Consider the following 20,436-nt stretch of genomic DNA (forward strand, 5'->3'; position numbering starts at 1 on the left):
CAATTAAGGCATCTGCAAGGATGGAAGCATCAGAGATTTGTAAAGCAGTTAGGTTTACCTTACCAAAAAGCATTGTTTCCTTAAACTAAAATATTCTCAGTATTAAGAAAATAAGCATAAAAACTGTAGCCAAGCATCAGGAATTAATCAGTGTTTTAGGAAAACTGTCAAATGTCATCTCTGATTTTATTCTAGACAACTAGATTTTTGAAAAAAGCTCAGCAACTTGACACAATGACTCAGAAAACCAGGAATAAAAGTCAAGAACTGACTGGCTTTATTGACACAGTGCATACAACCATCAAAGGTATCCTGTTTTTAAGATATTTCCATTTCTTTACAAAATTTAGTAAGGGTATGTTGTTTGCCACTCTTAAAGTCCTATCTACATGGGAAATGCTACAGTTTGCATAGGGAATTCAAATATGTTCCTTTTTTTGATGGTATGACTAAATTGTTTATTCTCCTACTCAGTACTTGCTGAAGTTGCTTTATCACTAAATGAAACACTGGGCCTGGATCTGCCACTGTCAAATGCTACATCTCAGAGCCTGCAGGATGATATTTCTGCCCTTTTGGATGCACTGCGCAAGAAGGATTTTGTTCAGCAGCACCATAATGCTACCGCAGTCCTAAAGTAAGCCTGTTCCACCAAAAACTTTATTTCACATACGTCTCTGCCATGCAACACTGCTTTTTTGAAGAGATATCTGGAGAAACATTTTGCCATAATAGGTGGCAGTGTGATAGTTAGCCCAGGTGGAGCTATGTGCACTTTGCTTTGAAGTTACATGATTTGGTGATGCTCGGTCATCCCATGTGATACAAATCAATAATAAAGTCTTTTAGAAGTCCGTAAAATCAATAGTAAAGCCTGTTAACTTGGATGTGATACAAAATTCCCTTGCAATAAGTCAAAAGACTCACTGATTTCAGATTCTTTCAGATCTGACCCTAATACACATCTCCTTGTTGGTTTTGGCTGAAAACTCTCTCAGTAAATTGCAACCCCAGGACATGTCAGGCCTGCTAAAGACAATTGATTGTCACTGGAATATGTAACAAAAAGATCTGCAAATAAAACCAAAGCATTTTTTTAAGCATTCTGAGCCATTACTTAGTACTGTGTTCTTATGTCTTGATTTGTCCCCAGTTGAAGGCTATTTTGAAATGGCTTTTATAGTCACCATTAGAGCTTACTGCCAGACTTGGCAAGATAAAAAATTACTGTTCCGAGAGTCAGCAAATATTTTGTTCCACTTCCAGAAATACTAACTAATGCTATATCACACCAAAACCTGTAGGAATGTTAACATTGGCTTTAGAGACCAGGATTTAGACCAGAGTAGAATACTTCTGAAAATTTGGCTTTTTTTTTTTTTTTAAATACTTTGGATTAAGCAGGATAGAGTGTTTGTGTTGGTAGCATGTCTCATTTTGTTCAGCAAACTCTTCTGCTCAATATAAAACTGTATAGTAACTATACAGACGTGAAAATGGACCAGAAATGTACCATTTATTCTTATTAGGAACTTCAAATATGTCTCCAAATGTGTTGTTCCATAATAACTGCATGTTCTGACTTTCAACATCAACAGCTTTTGAGCTGTTATAGAAGGTGTTTGCAAATTAACTTTTTCAATTATAGTCTCTGTTGAAATTTCTGAAAGCTCTCTGATAAGGGCCCCTTGACAGATCGAAGAAGAGAGCTAATAAGTTATATAAGGTTGTTTGCTCTGCAGACTTTCTTAAGAAATGCAGCTGTAAGTTCAAAAATTATTTAAATAAGCAGCTTGCTAGTCTGTTTTTTACAGAGTAGATGTTGCCACATGACTCACAGTGGACTGAGTTTGTGATAATGTACTTTAGGCAACATTTGTAACTGAGGTCTCCACACATTTGCCATGAAAGGCAAAGGCCCCAGACAATTTGGAATGTAACCTTTTTACTCTATGCTGAAACAGAAGCCATTATTGACTTGTAAAATACTTTAGATCTTGTAATTTTTTTTAAGGCTGTGGCTTCTGTTTGAAGGGACTCTGAATTTTTGGCTTTAGGAAATACATGCAAATGCACATCTGCTATTCAGTAAGAAAGATGGAATGCATTTTGCTGTATATAACTGTGAAATAAAGTAGGTTTCTTTCACTTTGGCTAAAGATTTATGTTATAAGCATTCAGATTAACAAGGACAAACATTTATGTAAAAATACCATTTCAGGAGTTGCAATGTTCAGCATATGTGCTGAGATGAAGAGAAACGAAGCAATAGACTTCCAGGATAATTATAATTTCTGTTCCTTCAGTTCTGGAAAGTGTTCAAATGAAGATGCAAATATTCCCAAATAGAATGGCTGAAGCAATTAACAGCTGACAGATTTTGGAGAATTTAATATTTGCCTGATAATCTCTGTTGCTGATTAAATATATAAGTGCAGAGATTGTTCATATCAGTGTTCATTTTGATGAGACTTTATTTTTATTTGATATTTAAACTTTTCTAGACTCTTGCATATATGTCTTTCAGTTCTGGTTACTTGTTTCTTTCTAGTGCCAGTCCCTGTAAATGATGTTTTGATCCTACATTCAAAATATGAATCACTACAATTAGGATATAGAGTAGTCCCAGAGGAAAGTTTCACAGAGATTTTGATGTGGGCGAGTATGTCCCAAATCAAATCCAAACAAAAGTGATTCATACTCACCCCTTTTCCCTCTAGTTCTTACATGCAAAGTTTATGAACTGTATTACTGTCCTCTCCCCAGGCAGTCATCATTATGTGTGGTAAGATGAATAACTAAACCATGCTATTCTAGAAAACAATGTCAGACTTAAGTAGGAAGATGCATATAAATTAATTTCACACGACACCATTTTCTCCTTAAGAAATCCATGCCTAAGTTTCTTCTTTGCTGTTTCTTTAAGTTCTGATTCCTCTCCTTTTTCAGAGCTGCAGAAAAGTTGTTGACCCAGGTTCAGAAAGAGCATCTCAAACCGCAGCAGGAACTTGATGAACTGATAACAAATGCCAGCCTGTTCTTATCAAAGCAGAGCAGCAGACTGCAGGATGCCCAGGACCTGGTGCACGAGGCGCTCGCTAACATCAATGAGACCCATCGCTTGTTTCCTCTCATCTCCAGCAACTTGGCAGAGTTAAATGTAAGACTGGGCAGTCAGTGTTGCTGCATAAGAAATACCAAATGTGATTGTGTTTAAAAGCTGATAGTTTACATTTTTAAACGTATTTAAATGTTTTAATATATGTGATACCTTAAAAATTTAAAGGAAACCAGACCCCTGTTTGAAAACCACAATATTATGTTATGTGAACTCATCAGTATAGCTGGCTTATCAGCCTGCTGTAAAACACTTGATTTATGCTATAGGACAAAAAGCTAAAAATAAAGGAAGGTGAAGAAGTCTCGACCATGCTCATTAAAGAAGGAGAGGTCCTACTGAATGATGCTGCTTCTCTTGCCCAAGATGTAGAGAACTCTACATTTGTAAGTCCTTAAGTTTTAACATCCTCTTAGAGACTCTTAAGTTTATTTTGCTAGTGAAACAAAAAAATAAAAAAGAGAAACATTTTTTTTTGCAGAATGTGGAAGTCCACCAGGATGGGTTGGTCCTGTGGAACACCAAACTGCGATATCACGTGGATGAGCTGGTGATGCAGATGTCTGTGAGAGGAGTGCTTGACTTGGTATACAGAGCTGAGGAACATGCCACCCAGTTCCAAAGACTTGCAGATGCACTAGAGAGGTGATCAACTCAAGAATTACAAAATTATGAGGTTTACATTAGTGTCAGAACTAATAGGTAGAGGCCTAACTCACTAAACTCATTCCCTGCCCATGTTTTGAAAACAAAAAATTTTGCTTGGAATAACATTAAGCAATTCTTGACCTCACCACACCTAGATAAATTCAATAAAGCAAAATTTAATATAGTTTAGATTTCAGATGCTTATAATTTCCTCCTAGATCCTGTGTCTATGCTTAGTTTTTGAGTTTCAGATAGGGGCTTGTTTCTGTTCTGTTTAGGCAATATTATTTGTTTGTTCTAAGGATCTTTATAAATTGAAAAAATTAACATAGGCAAAAGGGAACAAATTAGGAGAAAAAAATAAAGATGGAATGGAAAAAAAACAGAACAGCAACTAACAAAATAGAGAAAAGCCCTGAAATTGAAAACCTTTTAACATGGTCTTTCACTTCAAAATAATGAATTGAAAGCCCCTTATGCAACACTGGGCAAGGTGTGCTTGTTTTTTTTTCAATATGCATCATGTATTCTGGAAAGATGTGCATGTTGTAATTGAAGATATGGAACTCAATGCTTGATTGAAAACAAGACTGCTTGTTAATTGGCTCTTCAGTGACCTTTCCAGAATAAGAAATGTGACTCTGAACACAACTGCTGCTATCTACACTCATTCCAGCGTTAAAAGTGTGATTGAAAGAACAGAAAGTTTGGCAGATGATGCATCTAGAGTTGTGAATGGCCCCTTGGATTTAGTAAGTATCAAAATTAGCACTTTAATTTATGTCAGACCCTATCTCATATAGGAATATTTGTTTGTGCACTTGCTGGAAACTTGAGTCTTCTTGATGGAGGCAAGTCCTTGATGGCAGCCTGTCCTACCTGCTAGTGTGTATTGTATCCTGAATCCCTAATCCAAGGCAGTAATGACGCCACATCTCAAGTTCTGCTTACCTTGCTTTTCTCTCTGCCACAGTACCATTTTTCCTTTGTTTTGTTTGCTTTTTAATGTCTAATGCATGTTTAGCTGGACTGTACTTGATTCTGTGAGGATTTATATCCAGACATTTGACATGTATTCCTGTAGAATTTAAATTCCCAAACCTCTAGTGCTTCCTTCCACCTTTGGAATTATTCACTGATCTCCTTATTTGACCTATCCCTCTTCCATTTCTATCTGGATATTCCCAACCACAGGTACTTTGCTTAGTAGAGGACATTTCATAACAAATGTATGTTTGTGTCTCATCTACAATCCCTCTGCCTTCAAAGATTATCAGATTGTTACTGAAACTGTAGGTTAGAAAGATCAGAGCAGTTCCCAATCTGATCTTAACAGTTTCCTATAATTTTATTTACTCCCTCACATCTCTTTGTCATGCACATTATACCTGCACAAGCAGGTGTGATAATGCATTTAAATGACAGGGATCAAAATAACTGACATTGTTTTGTGAGCTTGTATGTTTTTATATAGCACTCTGTCCTGCTAAAGCTGTCTACAGCATGAATCCTTCGAGGTGTTTTTTCAGTTTTTTTCAGTAGGAGAAAGGTAAAAGAATGCCTCTAAGACTGTGATTTTGAAATATCTCATTTTAAATTGCTCAGAGCTGGAAATTTTGAATTAGGTCTGGAATTAGAATTTCCAAAAGACAACTGAATCACTAGCAGTATTGAAATTAAAATTTTGTATGTTTTGTATGCATATTTCATAGTCATATTTTTTTATTATTAAACACAAATACACTCAATGTCACATTCTTGAATAACAGGAAAACAACTTGTATTGTTTCTAATGGATGCTTAATAAGGTAATGAATAGAATATCTAATAAATTACAAGAACATTCAAAAACTTTATGTAGGTGTCTATAAATACTTAAATGTTTTCAATTAAATTTCTGTTTTGCATATGTGGCAACTTAATGTCTGTGTTTTTTAGCCAGAGGAGTCTTTCAGTCTTCAGGGAAAAGAAACTCTACAGCTTAGCTCCAAATTTCAGAATGAAGCTAAAAATCTGAAGAAAAAAAGTGATGGTCAGTTCTGTAGAATTCCTATTTCTGCCTCTATTTCTAATCTCCATTTTCCAGTTTGTGCTGCTTTTTTTTCTGTAGTTTATTATTTTTTAAAATGAGCATAAGCTAAGGTAAATATATATATAATATTATATTATATATATAATATATATATTATATTATATAAATATATATATATATAAATATATATTATATTATATTATAATATGACTATGATCATATTATCATGCAATTAAGATTACTGTTTTATGGATTCTCATAGTATTTTCAATTTCAAGAAAAAAAAATTTCTCCATAAATGTTTAAAAATTTGGCCTTCACTATACCCCATTTACTTGTAAGCAGTGCTTGCAATGGCTTTTTCTCCAAACTTTATGAATTAAATCATTAGAGATTGAGTACTAGACAAAGAGAAAGCATAATTCTTGAAAATTCCATTTGTTTTTATTTAATAAATCATGGATGACATCAGTATGTAAGATGACATATTTAAATCCTAATTCTTTTTATTTGTTCCTGCTGGACAGCTAAAATACAAAAAAAAGCTGAAGTTCTTTGTCTCCATAAACTCAAAAATACTTTTGGTTTTTCTTTTACTCCAAGGCAAGGCATTGAACCTTGATACTAGAAAGGCATTGAAATCTACACCATGAAAATTCAAAAGCATTTTGAACAAAGGCTTTGTGTAGGAGCAGAAGCAAACGTTAAGTTAAATGTTTGACAAAATTGGACAGAAAGGGAATGTTTCACAGAGATAAACTGTAACTGTAAAATAGCGTTGTCTTGCAATACTAGTGGTTTACAAATATGTATAACTTTTATGTAATTCAGATGGACAGAATTACCTTTTTTTGTTCCTTCTATTCTAGATATTTTAATTTCTAATGAGAGGATTCTGCAAACAGATCACAAATATATAGAAAAAAGCCGCTTCTTTGGCTCCTGTTAGATAACATAAAACGTGAAGAACACTGTAAAAAATATTAGAGTTCACATTCATGGAATAATTTTAATTTGTTTCCTCACTATGTTTGTAGCCATTCAGTCTCATGGAATTGGCTAAAAAGGATAGCTTTGAACAGAGCAGTGCTCACAGGAGCTTATCTATTTATACTGCACTCATTTTGCATTCCTGTTTGTAAAATACTCTTTCTGTTGGGAAAAAAAAAAAGCTCCATTGATGAAATAAATGAATACTTTGGTTTTATGTGGGTTGTATGGTATTTGTTTATGTGTATATTATTTCTTTCAACAGGACTTCTATTTGGATTGAATGGGTTGAACAAAGAGGTAGAAAAGATTCAGGAAAGTACAAATAAAATTGGCAACCAACTTAACGATTCTCTGTTGACACTCAGAGCATTGCGTAACAGTAAGTGAAATTTATATTGACATTCTCCTTATTACAGAACTCTAGTACAATTGTAATAAAACCCTGTTCGTTATCTGATTGCAGAAACCTAGCAATAATCTATACTGGAGACTTCATTTAGCCTCGTAAATATTTTACATTCTTTTCAGTAAACCCATTAAACATAATAGGGTTATATTATAAGGTCTGTAGTATGATTCACATTTCACATTGCTGTGAATCAGGAGGGACTCTGATAGAAATACAATTGCACTGATATGTAAGGACAGTGAAGTTATAGACTGTTTAATCCCACATGCAGAGACATTTCATAGATTTCACTTTTCTGGCTTGTTTCAAAACTGTTTATATTAATCTATGAATTTTACAACCTGCATGTAAATGTTTTCTTGTTGTAAATGCAGACTTCATTTAATTGATTAAAATATATTTTCTGCGCTTTTCTAAAATGAAAGAATTCCTCTTTTTTCAGTCATTATTTTGAATAAAGGCAAGACCTAAAGTTCATGGAAACTAATTGAAAAAATTACTTTAAAGTTGTGAATAAGAGGGTCCAAAATACTTTGTCAATCTAAATTATGTGTTTTAAGTTAGAAAAACAGTGATAAAGACCTCTTGCTAGGGTTGTTTGATTCTACTGTGAATCTGGATTAGAATGCTAACTTCAACGCCTTAAAACACCCATTTTGCAGTTCAGAGACCTAATTCATGCTAGAAGGTAATAATAGTGACGATGTTACACTGGATATGAACCACGGGGTGCTATCTATCATGAAGATACACATTAACAATTAAGTTATTAAAATCACAGTAGTGTTCGTCTTAACTCATTGCTTAACATTGCTTGATTTCAGCTTTGTTGTTACATTTCTTGGGGTTGTCTCTTTTTTTTCCTCTGGTCAGATATTGATGGTGGCATTGCTCTCTGTGTGGAGAGTGGTGAAGGAGGATCCTTGGGCGTCTAACTCAGGCCTTTTTTGCCAGCTGCAGCCTTTTCCCACCCTTGTGGGCAGAGGGTGTGAGGGTGAGGCTGGGACTGGGCATGATGCACCCAGTATACAGGTGATTGTAGCCAAAACCAGGGGGTCTAATAGCCCTTCTGCCTCACCAGCTTTGCATGGGATTCAAATCTTCAGTCTCAGATGAGTGTCTCTGAGTGCCAACACTAATTTAGGAAACTTAAACACTACAAGCCTGATGCATTTATGCAAACTTTCTGATGAGACAGGCAGAATCAAGTTCCCCAAAGAAACAAAAAATTCTTACTATGACAGGAATGTAACTGACAGCATTCCTAGTATTTTGACTGTGTTTGTAGCTGCTGCTACAAAGCCAGGCATTTGTTGGTCAGAAGAATGTATGAAAGTTTTGAATGTTTTTTAACCTTGGAACTGTGTTTCAGATACCAGGAAATACATGCTTGAAGTGAAAGAGCTGGCTGTGTCTGCAAATGCCAGTGCTGTGGTAGATTTAAGTCACTTTGGGGAGTTCAGTCAAAAGCTAATGAATACATCTTCTACATTGTCCCAAGTTAATGACACTTTGAGGAAAACAAGTGAACTCATAATTGATTCATCAAAAGCTGGTAAGTTTCCTCTGTGGCAATGTCACTGCTAGCAGAAGCAATATTAATATTCAGTTTTAGCAGGCATTAAATAAGAGTCTGATGGACTGAGAGTTTATTCCTAATTCAGTAAAAATATGCTAACTTTTAAAAAAAGTCCTCTATAGGATTCACAAGGGATGTATATCCCTTACTGATGTTAAAAGTTGCTGAAACCAAAATGATCACAAGGTGGCTAACTTGGCTAAGTATTTTAGCAATTTCACCCTGCCTCAACATTTCTTTTATGTTTCCACAGCATTCACAGCTGAAAAACAAGTTAAAGAAGTTGAAGCACAAGCAAGTATTTTATTGGATAGACTCAAACCTTTGAAAATGCTGGAGGAGAACCTCAACAGAAACCTGTCTGAAATTAAAGAACTTATCAGCCAGGCCCGCAAGCAGGCAGCATCTGTAAGTTGAATCATCCCAGACTTAAATGAATTTTCACTTTCAGCAGGGAGGTTGTTTGAGATAAGGAGCCTAAAATTTACTTTCCAGGTACCTGGTTGTTGTTGCTGAGTCTCAGTGAAGTCCAAAGAGCACTGACTGATGCTAAAATCATACTGGCAACATTTTAAGGTTTTAGCATCAAGGTTGTTTTTGTATTTGTGAGTATGTCAGAACAGCCAGCTAGTAATTTATCTGCTATTTCCTCCTGTTCCCTATAAAAATAATGAAACATAGTACACCAGAGAACTGTCATGAGAGATTTTGATAAGAAAAAGACAAGCTGGAGGATGGTACAGCTATTCTCTTTAGTACAAGATGTTAATTTTTGAGGTTATTTAGAGACTGATCTGGGGTGCCCCATATGACATCAAGTACCACTACAAACTTCTTGTCAAGAGTGTTGATTCTATCAATAAGTTTGCCATCTGTGGCCTGTCATGTCCATATGTTCTTTGCAAGAAGCAGCTGAGTATCCAGAGTACTTTAAGGCAGTGTACTTGTTTTTAAGTCTCTGCTTCTACCTTAAAGACAGCAAAAGTGAATCAACTGTACTATGGATCTCATTAGACTGTGAGAGAAATATGAAAATGGCTTTGCAATGAGTAATTTTTGGTATGCCTTGGACATACTTGTGGATATATTATTGTAAGGTTAAAAAAAAAAGAAGGGTCTAAATTCTTTCTGCAAATCTTCTTAATTATATGGTTATTGCTTCTCTGTCACAGTCTACTGAAGCTTAATGAATCCACTGCAAAAAAAAGAGAATGGTATTTTCTGAGGTGTCATAAGCCACAGAAGTTGCTGCCAAGGTGAAAAGAAGTGTTAGCAAAGTCCCATTTTCCATTTTGGGGGGAATTTGTTCTGTTTGGCGGGGGAGGGGTTTAAGGGTTTTGTTTTGTTCTGTTAGTTTGTAAATTTTGTTTGGTCTTTTTGGTTTGTTGTTTGGTTTGTTTGTAATTTTTTGCTACACAAGAGAAACTTTATGTATCTGTGTCCAGATGCATGCATACACACACTTGTGCTGTATGCATTTAGTAGTTACAGGTATATTCCATGAAGTTAATGGAATTAAGGTTTTTTTCTTGCTAAGAGGAAGCTGCTGGAAGTTTGGTTGCATTTGGCTTGGATCAATTTTTCATCAGTTTACTAAACAGTGGTTTTAGGGATATGACAATAGGAATATTATTTATTTAATCTTTAAAAAGTGGAACTTGTCATATATTCACAAATTTATTTTTAAATATTGTGTAAACTGTTACAAATTTGAAATAAATGGAATTGTTGCAGACAGTCTCCTTTTTAATTTGTAAAAAAAAAAATCTCTCCATATAGACTAGAAATGGTTTCTTTTAAAACATTTTTTATTTCTGTATTTTTATTTTCTGATATTATGACATGGCTTTTTGCAGCTATTTGATCTTCTGACCCAAGACTTATTGTTTTTTTCTGAGGTATTTGAATAATTTGTTTACTGATTCAAACCTCCCAATTGAGTGAGTGTATTGAGATAGATTTCATACTTCTCTATTGTGAATCTCTTTATCAAGTGATACCTAGAAGATTGCAGGAATCTAGCCCAGGCAGCAATACTTATTTGCATGGAAGGATCTCAGCAAAAGGTTTGCATTTGTTGGTCAGAAGCTAAGTACATACTCCACAAAAGAGTGCTTTGTTCACTGAGATTTGTTTAGATTCCATTTTCTTCTCGTCTCCCCAGATTAAAGTTGCAGTATCAGCAGAGAGAGATTGCATTCGTGCCTATCAACCCCAAATTTCATCTACAAATTACAACACCTTAACACTCAATGTGAAAACTGCTGAACCAGATAACCTCCTTTTCTACTTGGGTAGCAATGGAAAGGTAAGTTTCTGGGGTACATTTACTGAAGGTGATGGTAGTCAAAAGTTCTAAATATGCTTTTTCTTTGTGGATTCTCTGCTTGTTTTTTTACCTTTGTTGGGGTCAGGATTGAAGGCACTTGAGACTATAGTTCATGTTTAGACTCAGGCATTTATTGTTATCAGTGCTACAGCCTCACAACTGTGAGTTTTGTAGTCTTTCATTAGTAAGGCAAAAATGGCTTAATTATCACTTGTTACAAGGTCTTTTAAGGCTAAATTATCTAATTAAGAAATTATACTTAGATTATTTTCCCTTTTAACCTAATAACTGCTCCCTCGATGCCCTCAATGTGGATTTTTCTGTTTAATTACAAAACATCACCCAAACCCATGAAGAAGGAGGAAGAAGGTAAAGAGAACAACTTGTCTCTGCCTTAAAACCTCCATCTTGTTTCATATTTATTTCTGTATTCTAAAACCCCAAACTCTAAGTTTTCTACTCTGTAATATTATATACTTCTTACTAACTGCACACTCATAATCTTAGTGCTATCAATCAATTTTGGAAACTTTCTCCAAACAGCCTCAGGTCAGATACAATGTTCTCTTGCGAGTCTGTGCCTTTCAGCACACAGAAAGTTTCAAATTCTCAGCATCTAGGGTTCCAGCGTTTCTTGATTTCAAACTAAGTAACCAAGCGAGGCCCCTTGCAGACAGATGTGTTCACTAGGGGTGGAAATATTTTGATGCCTTAGATGATTCCAGAGATTTTCAAAGGCAGAAAATAAAAGCACCGGATTCCTTTGCCACTGCCTCTTGGCCCTGTGCTGAAATTCTCCCTTCCTTTTCCTGTGTTGGGCATTAACCACATGGAGTGTAACACCCCCTGTGATGCTTTCATACAGCATGCTGGAGTGCATTAGATGATTTGCTTGGTAACACAGCTGAAATTCTTGAAGCTGTCCCTCATGAGCACAGTGCATCTACCCACTTGGAAGGGAGTGTGATGGCTAATTGCTCTGCTTCATTCCCTGTGTGATCCCAAGAAATGCACAGCAGTTAATTCCTTGTGGCACACTATCATGGGATAGTGCTTTTTCAGAGACTAGTAAATATATGTGTATATATATAAAGAAGACATTCAGCTACTTGCATATGACCTGAGGGAGTTTTGTCTCATTAGAAGTGAGTGAAAAGCATGATTTTGCTAAATGTCAACTCCTGTCATATGGGATGTAGGGACATGAATCTGGAAAGACTTTCTCCATGTTTCTGGTGAAAATGCACATTTGATTCCATGAATTAGAATAGGCTCTGCTGTTTTTCAGACAGACTTCCTGGCAGTGGAGATGCGACGTGGTAAGGTAGCTCTTCTTTGGGATTTGGGCTCTGGACCAACAAGAGTGGAATACCCTGATTTCCAAATTGACAACAACAAATGGCACAGAATACATGCCACCAGGTAATTAAAATGAGAATGTCATAAGTGGTGTACACAAAGCGTCCACTGTTTGGATGATGTCCAACTCATCATTTTCAGTGATGAGATTTTTTTTGTCCTTAGAAGGAGAAGCCAATATTATGTGTTGATTAGGCTTGGTGATGTCTAAGACTATTTATTAGTATTTGTATTTGGCAGGTTTGGAAAAACAGGTACCCTCAGCATAGAGGAGATGAACTCCAATCAGAAGCCTTCACCTAAATCTGGAACCTCTCTGGGGACAGCCAGCATATTGGATGTTAACAAGTCAACCCTAATGTTTATTGGAGGACTTGGAGGGCAAATCAAGGTTAAATTCTGAGATCAGCATTCTGTTAATTGTTTTGAACATGTTTGAGAAATACTTTTGCATTAGAAGTAATTGCTTGATTTGGTTACTTCCTCAAGAGATGCCAGGTACTCTGAGCATAAAGCAGAGATGCTGCAAGGGTCTTCTTGTATCCTGAAGTTAATTTTCCCTGGAAATTTTTGCATAAAGTTTAACCAGGACAGTCTGTGTGTGCATGTACCATGTATAGACATTAGCAAATGGTTTTGTTTGCTTCTTCCATGGCAATTGTAATTCATGGCATGAGGGGTGTGTAAGTAGGTCAAGGACATAGTTATTTTACTTTCTTGATGTACTAATATATCATTATTTCAATTATAATTGTTAATAGTTACACTAAAACATGTTGTTCTCCTATTATGATTTATATCTAACAAAGTTGAAGTTCAAGGAAAACAACCAAGCAAAAATTTTGCTGCATAATTTTCAGAGTACTCAACATTAATTGTATTCATGAAATATTTATTTTCTTATAGAAATCACCTGCTGTTAAGGTGACCCATTTTAAAGGGTGCCTAAGAGAGGCATTCCTGAATGGCAAACCTATTGGTCTTTGGAACTACATAGAAAGAGAGGGCAAGTGCAATGGCTGTTTTGGAAGGTATTTTGTCTCACTCTCTTTTGGTTTTTTTTCAACTTGTTCAGAGTAATTTACATTTGTAATATTATATTTTTGTGTTAACTAAGCATATGGAGCTCAGACAAATTGCAGTGTTTCACTGATAATTAACTTACAGTTCTGAGCGCATTAATCTCAATGTATCAGTGGTATCAAATAATTTCTTTGTATGGAATTTCAATTTTTGAATCACTTTCTCAGAGGAGTTTTATTGCTGCTCTCTATTTTGTGCATGGGAAGTAGGGACTACCAGTGAACCAAAATACTGTGGAATCTTTCCTTTTCAGTAGTTTTCTGTAAAACAGATTTATTCTTTCCTAGGGTAAGAAACAGTGTAAAGCAGTCTTATTAAAAAAATTGATAGCAAAACTGTAGCCACTGAGGTTGGTGCCTTGAGCAGATTACTATTTTTATGTTTAAGGAATAAAAAAGAAATATGCTTGTCCATATTCCCTTTGCAGAATATTTCATGCAGAAACAGCAGAGGGTGCTGCATGATTGTATGAGATATTTTTTACAGGTCTTGTACTGCAAGGAAAGGGGCTAATAGATCATGTATTGTAAGTCCAATTATGCAAAGCATTTTGAGAAATGGATGACATGTTTTAATTTAGAGGGTGTATGCTGTAACAATTATTTTTCCCTTAGGAATTCACTGAGTTTGCCTTTCATTTTTGTATATAAGGAAGAACACTTACCTTGTGTGCATCCTTCCCCATGGCTAAATTGTGTGTTGTGAGGTTGCATAATGAAAGTGGCCGTTGACTGGAATCCTTCAGTTATTCATTACATCAATATTGAAGTGTTTGCCAACACTTTATAAATTGCTGCCTGGAGGCTGCACTGACTGAGCAGCACCTGAAGGGAGCCAACCAGGAAGGTGGAGAGAGACTATTTACAGGGGCATGGAGTGACAGGACAAGGGCTAATGGATTCCAACTGAAAGAGAGTAGGTTTAGATTAGAAGTTAGGAGGAAACTCTTTACTGTGAGGGTGGTGAGATGCTCGAATACAATGCCCAGAGAAATTGTGGATGTCCCATTCCTGGAAGTGTTCAGGGCCAGGTTGGATGGGGCTCTGAGCAAACTGGTCTAGTGAAAGGTGTCCCTCACGTGGCAGGGGGGGAATATGGGATTGGCTCTAAGATCCCTCCCAACTCAAACTATTCTGTGACCTAACTTTTCTTATATTTATATTAAAAAAAAAGGGGGAAAAACAAATGTTAACATTTTTGTACTGGTTTTCTGCTTCTGTAGCCCACAGGATGAGGACACTTCATTCCATTTTGATGGCAGTGGATACTCAGTTGTGGAGAAGGCACTCCGCTCAACAGTGACTCAGATATTAATATCTTTCAGTACCTTTTCACCAAATGGGCTTCTTCTCTATCTTGCTTCAAATGGCACTGTAAGAAAATGGATCAGATTTCTAAACTGTCATTCAGCTTACATGTATTAGAGCATATCACTACTTTTGTGTAATTCATGACCTGTGACTGGCATCATAAGCTAAAGGACTAAAGACAGGAACCCTAGAGGACCACTTGTTAGAGCAAATATCCTCCTAAACTAAGGGCAAAGTTAAACAATGAAAAGAATTCCTCACAATTTATTTAAATTTTAGAATAAAAATAAATTATTTTTGACTTAAATTAATGATTACTTAGCTAAAGTTTAGAAAAGGAAAAGTAAGGACAGCAAGCTAGTTTTTTCAGTTGGAGGAACCTTTTCAGAATGTAAAAATGTTTTGGAATTGAGCTTGCAGAAGGACAATATAATAATGAAAAACCATATTGAATTAAATCCATAAGATGGGAATTCAGTAAACTGAAACAAATTAAATAAAACTTCTGCAAAAGCAATATAACCCAGACCTATCAACAGACCTTCATTGTCTTGTCATGCAGTTTACTGCATACTTAGATGGTGGTTTTCTGTTCCTGAAGGTAGGAAAAGCTTTGTTTGGGTACAGATTATTTCAGAGTTACTGCATAATTCATTTGCTGTATGTACTCACTGCCTGAATACATTGCAGTGTATACAATAATATCTGATTTAAGCTTTACAGTTCAGAGGGGGAACCTTCAATGCAATTCAGAAAGTCTTCTTTACTCTGTGAGGACGGTCTTTGCTTCATGCAGGAAGAACATCGTAGTGTTTGATCATTATGCTGTCAAATCAAATTACTTTCAACTTCATCCAAAACCAGGAAAATATGACTTTGTTATTTAACCATTCTTCTGCTGAGTAATCAAACCTCATGATGTATTTAAGTAAGGGTAATAACAAAACAAAAATACATCCTTGTGAGGTACTTGTAACTTAATTTTCCTAAATAAAGTGAAGATAAGCATCTTGAGCCTAACAAATAGTCCAGGTACAAGAGTTACTAAATATTTTCCGCACAGTGGACCAAACCTGCCAGGCATGCATTCTTTAGGAAGATTTTATTTCCAGGAATGTAATCTGTTTGTATGTAGTCTGTTTTTTGTTTTGGTGGTATTTTTCTTCCTCTCAGAGAGACTTCTTGTCCCTTGAGCTTGTTGATGGCAAAGTGAGGGTGACTGTTGATCTTGGCTCAGGACCCCTTGCTCTTACAACAGAAAATCGTTACAACAATGGAACGTGGTATAAAATCTCATTCAATCGGAATAAGAAGCAAGGTAGGCTACAGATCGAGAAGTCTGGGTGTTTGCACATTTACAAATACAAATATCTAAGATAGCTGCAGGGAACATCACTGCAACCAAATCTGATCACTTCCAATGCAGTGTCTTAAGCAGACACACCTAGGGTGCTTTGCTTTTAGAAGGACTAGACTGTAAATCTTGTGCTTGGTTTAACACATCTCACAAAACATACCCACAGTCTTTAAAGACTGAAAGATTTTTGTCCAAGTCTGTAGATGAGGGATCACATTTTTTCTCCTGCATTTTAATATTACTTAGTACAACTGTTTGGTGGGGGCCTGTGTTTTGGCAATAACGTGTATGTGCTAATGGTTATAACATGTTCTCATATGTATCTTATTTTCCTGTAGACTTCTCCAGATTTGGTTTTGGCAGAGAGGAATGAATGAGATTAACAGAATAGCTGGCAGTGCAATAAATTGCTCATTCTAAAAATAAGAAGATTGTCCATACATCTCCAAGTCAATGAATACATTTTCCTTTATTATGGACAAGATTGCCAGAAGGGAAGAATGTATATTCATATTCTTCTCCAGATCTTTACTCCCTTTTCTTTGCAGGAATTTTGGCAGTCATGGATGCATATAACCTTAATTATAAAGAAACCAAGCAAGGAGAATCTCCCGGGGTTGCCTCAGACCTGAACCGCTCTGATAAGGACCCAATCTTCATTGGTGGGCTGCCAAGATCGAGGGCTCTGAGGTAGAGTGTGTCACTTTTGCACCTTTGCTAAGACTCTTGTAAGGTTAGGGGAAAAATTCTACACACTCTTATCACCTCTGAAATTAGAGAAAAACAGTGAATTCTGAAGTTTAGTTTATGGCCATGTATACCACATCTGTCCTTTGACTTCAAACTCTGATATGGTACTTTCCACTGGTGGGTCTGATGCTGCAGTTCAGATCAGAAATAATTTTGTTTTCTTCCTCCAAGGGTGATTTCCACCACAGCAGCAGCCCCCCTGCTCTTTGGGGCAAGCATCCAGCATTGCTGTCTGCAGTGATGCTCCTTTGATCTCTACCTGTGTAAGCCTTGTGTTTTCCAGATGTCATTTATGGGCAAAACTGTGCTTAAGGATAAAAGTTGTACTTGAGAATTCCTGTAATTCAGTAACTTGGAACAGAGGAAAACCAACTGTGAACAGATCAACAGAAAACATTGCAAATAGATATTTTATAGCACGTCTCTTGTTTATGGGTGTTTTTTTATTGCATGTCTGTACTGAACTTGCAAAGTCACATTTCTTCCACTGACTTCACTGTGAAAGGATAAATATGGCAAGAGAAAATCTAATTAAACTTTCTGCATGCTCTTGACAATAACATAAATTCGAGCACATTATTGGTCTCTGCACAGTTACTACAGAGTGCAGTCTTGTTAATCTTAGGTGGCATTCCAGCCTTTAAAGGATTATGGCAGGATAACCTTAGATTTCTCAGCCTTAAACCAGGAACCAAATCAGGTATGGTCCAGACTTGAAAACCGAGAAACTGCGTGGTAGACAACAACAGTTACCCTTTTACACAATCCCTTTTCTTTCAGCTGAAGATTCACCTTAAAGTTTTGGGAAATTACCTGACCTGACAGCACAGCATTACACACTTGTATGTTTTCATTTGGGCACAACATTATCTTGATTCTTTTTAAGATTCAATTTAGTATCTAAGAGTAAAACTTAAACTCTTTGCACTTACACCAGACCGACTGCATCATTTAAAACAGATGTCTCTTTCTTTTCTTATTGAAGAGAAATTAATCTTTTCTCCCAGGAGATTCCAAGTACCACTCCTTGGAAAGAAAGCCTTGTTTTTTGTTTCAGGAAAGGTCTTAATAGTAGAATGTATGTGGGATGCATCAAGAATCTGGAAATATCTCGTTCCACCTTTGATTTGCTTAGAAATTCATATGGAGTACGAAAAGGCTGTGTATTGGAGGTAGGAGACTTTAAAGTCTTGTGATCTGATCTTTGTTTTAATAGAATAATGAATAGTGGTGTTTACAGTGATTTGTAACAGATTTATCTTCAAAAATTCTAAGAGAATCTAATCTATATTTGATTTTTTTTTACCTGACACTATGTATGGATGAATTGAGTAATTACTTCTGTTCTTCATAAAATAGCCTATTCACAGTGTAAGCATCATGAAAAATGGATATATTGAGTTGGTGCCTAATTCCTTAAGCCCAGAGTCAGAACTGATGGCAACTTTTGCTACAAAGAACAGCAGTGGCATCATCCTTGCTGGGATCAGCAGGGGACTGGAAAGGCGACAACGAAGACAAGCACACTTGGCAAGTACCAGAAACAAAGAAGTTTTGCGGATTATTTTTGCCATTTTTATTTTGTAAAATCAAGGCAGCTTGCTATATATATTGTGTATCTGAGTTGGAGCTTCTAGAATCCAAAGAGAAAGTCTTACTATTTCCTGCTCTAAGAGAAGGAGTGGGTGGGTGTGAGTGTATAAAGAAACCTCCTGCATTTTACCTAGAGTGTTTGACCAGAGAAATGTCCAGCTTTTTTTTGTGTTTGCTGTTAGAAAGCTTTGCACTCTGAGAGGTATGGTATTGGTACTTGGAGAAGTACCGATACAACTCCTACTTGTCTATGAGTTTCATTAAAAAGTTTGCAACAAGTTTGGAGGTTAATTTTTCCCATGTATGTTCTAGTTAAACACTAAATTAGTGTCTTGAAGATTGAGCTGGAGTTAAAAATTAATCCTCTGATTAAATCTACAGCCCTTCTTTTCCATCATGCTGATTGATGGTCATCTTGCAGTGCATGTTAATGCTGGAGATAGAGCAAGTACTAGGAAAGTAGTTCTTCAGTCTGCTAATGGAACATACAGTGATGGACAAGAACACTCTGTCATCCTAATTCGGAATAAGAGGTACATGTGACTGCAAAGAGTACTACCTGTTTAATTATTGCATATTGTTGTCAGTTCACTGCACTCTCTGAGGAATTGCCTTTGCTAGCTTATTAGGTGGGATAATCAGGGCTGTGTTTTTCTGCTGTCAATGCAGACGTTCTGATTTACATGGTAATTGTATACAGCATACAGCCACTGATAGAGGTGTAGCTGAAAGCTCTCAAAATCTCTAGAACAGCTTGGGGCACTTGAGTACAAAGCATACTAAATAGTATTAGAGAAAAGATACACAGCTATCAAAATAATTTAGAAAGGTATTTGACAAAATTTTACATTTTAAAAATCATCAAAAGAATGGCTTCCAGTTTTAAGATATTGAAGTTATTATCAAAGTGATGGAGCCTTTATTTATTAGAAGAGGATGTTTTTGAGGCTGACAGGAATGCTTTTCATCTGAAAATGAGTTTCTAAGACCTTGTTCAATGTTTTCCCTACTTTCTCTTTTTCAGGATCATAACTGTACAGGTGGACGAAAGTAAACCTGCAGAATTGAGGCTTGGTTCAGCAGCAGAAAATAGTCCCATTAATATTTCCAACTTCTACGCTGGTGGCATTCCAGCAGGAGAGGGCATCTTAGGGCTGAAATTGGCTGGCTCCTTTCATGGCTGTATCAGCAACCTTATTTTTAACAAGGAGTAAGTCAGAAGGGTAACTGCCTAGTTTTGGAAAACCATGTACAGTAATTGTTAAATGTAGTTTGTGATCTCTTCCATGACACTTCTTTTTGCCTGGTTTTTAACATAAGATATGCATGGTACACACGATCTGGGTATTATAACAGCCAGAAAATGGGTATTACCAGCTATATTTTTAAATGGTATTTAAAATGTCTTTAATTTTTATGGAGATGCTGCACAAAGCACAGCTTTCTCTACTATAATTTCATCTTCAGTGACAGACAAAATTATTTTCCAGAAATATTGTAGATTTATATTGTTCTATGGACAGATTATTTGCTGCTTCTCAATCTGTTTGTCAGAGGTGACACTTTTTTCCTTTTTTCCTGATATTACTGAAAGACCTTGTTAAATACTCTCCTTCTGCTTTGGAAATAAGCAGAAATGCACCTCTTAAAATGTTTGTTTCGATTTGTTTTGTTTTAATATAGGCTTTTATATTTTACCACTTCCATGAAGTATGAGCATGTGGATATGGACAGCTGCTTTCTGTCAGAGAAGCCTAAGACAGCTGTACAGCCATCGGACATCATGATTCAACCTGAACTTCAGGCTTTACCAGTTCCCCTGAGACCTCTCACAGACTCAAAAAAAGTATGTATTGCAGCAAAGCTCTGTTGCCAC

At 36.1% G+C, this 20,436-nt stretch overlaps 1 protein-coding gene across 1 annotated transcript in view; it reads left to right on the plus strand.

Annotated features, from left to right (window-relative positions):
* Positions 1-20,436, plus strand: part of LAMA1 (laminin subunit alpha 1) — a 79,593-nt gene that overhangs the window by 49,918 nt on the left and 9,239 nt on the right. The window contains exons 34-55 of the mRNA XM_059469496.1: positions 196-307; positions 475-637; positions 2,950-3,160; positions 3,388-3,504; positions 3,600-3,763; positions 4,380-4,518; positions 5,705-5,798; positions 7,054-7,170; positions 8,573-8,755; positions 9,033-9,187; positions 10,944-11,087; positions 12,397-12,530; positions 12,708-12,858; positions 13,374-13,498; positions 14,773-14,923; positions 16,034-16,178; positions 16,766-16,907; positions 18,025-18,139; positions 18,327-18,497; positions 18,942-19,093; positions 19,585-19,770; positions 20,244-20,406. Of these exons, the coding sequence (XP_059325479.1) occupies positions 196-307; positions 475-637; positions 2,950-3,160; positions 3,388-3,504; positions 3,600-3,763; positions 4,380-4,518; positions 5,705-5,798; positions 7,054-7,170; positions 8,573-8,755; positions 9,033-9,187; positions 10,944-11,087; positions 12,397-12,530; positions 12,708-12,858; positions 13,374-13,498; positions 14,773-14,923; positions 16,034-16,178; positions 16,766-16,907; positions 18,025-18,139; positions 18,327-18,497; positions 18,942-19,093; positions 19,585-19,770; positions 20,244-20,406 (3,234 nt within the window). The remainder of the gene's footprint in view (positions 1-195; positions 308-474; positions 638-2,949; positions 3,161-3,387; positions 3,505-3,599; positions 3,764-4,379; positions 4,519-5,704; positions 5,799-7,053; positions 7,171-8,572; positions 8,756-9,032; positions 9,188-10,943; positions 11,088-12,396; positions 12,531-12,707; positions 12,859-13,373; positions 13,499-14,772; positions 14,924-16,033; positions 16,179-16,765; positions 16,908-18,024; positions 18,140-18,326; positions 18,498-18,941; positions 19,094-19,584; positions 19,771-20,243; positions 20,407-20,436) is intronic.

The sequence above is a fragment of the Ammospiza nelsoni genome, chromosome 1 (genome assembly GCF_027579445.1).
Source record: "Ammospiza nelsoni isolate bAmmNel1 chromosome 1, bAmmNel1.pri, whole genome shotgun sequence".
Classification (NCBI taxonomy): domain Eukaryota; kingdom Metazoa; phylum Chordata; class Aves; order Passeriformes; family Passerellidae; genus Ammospiza; species Ammospiza nelsoni.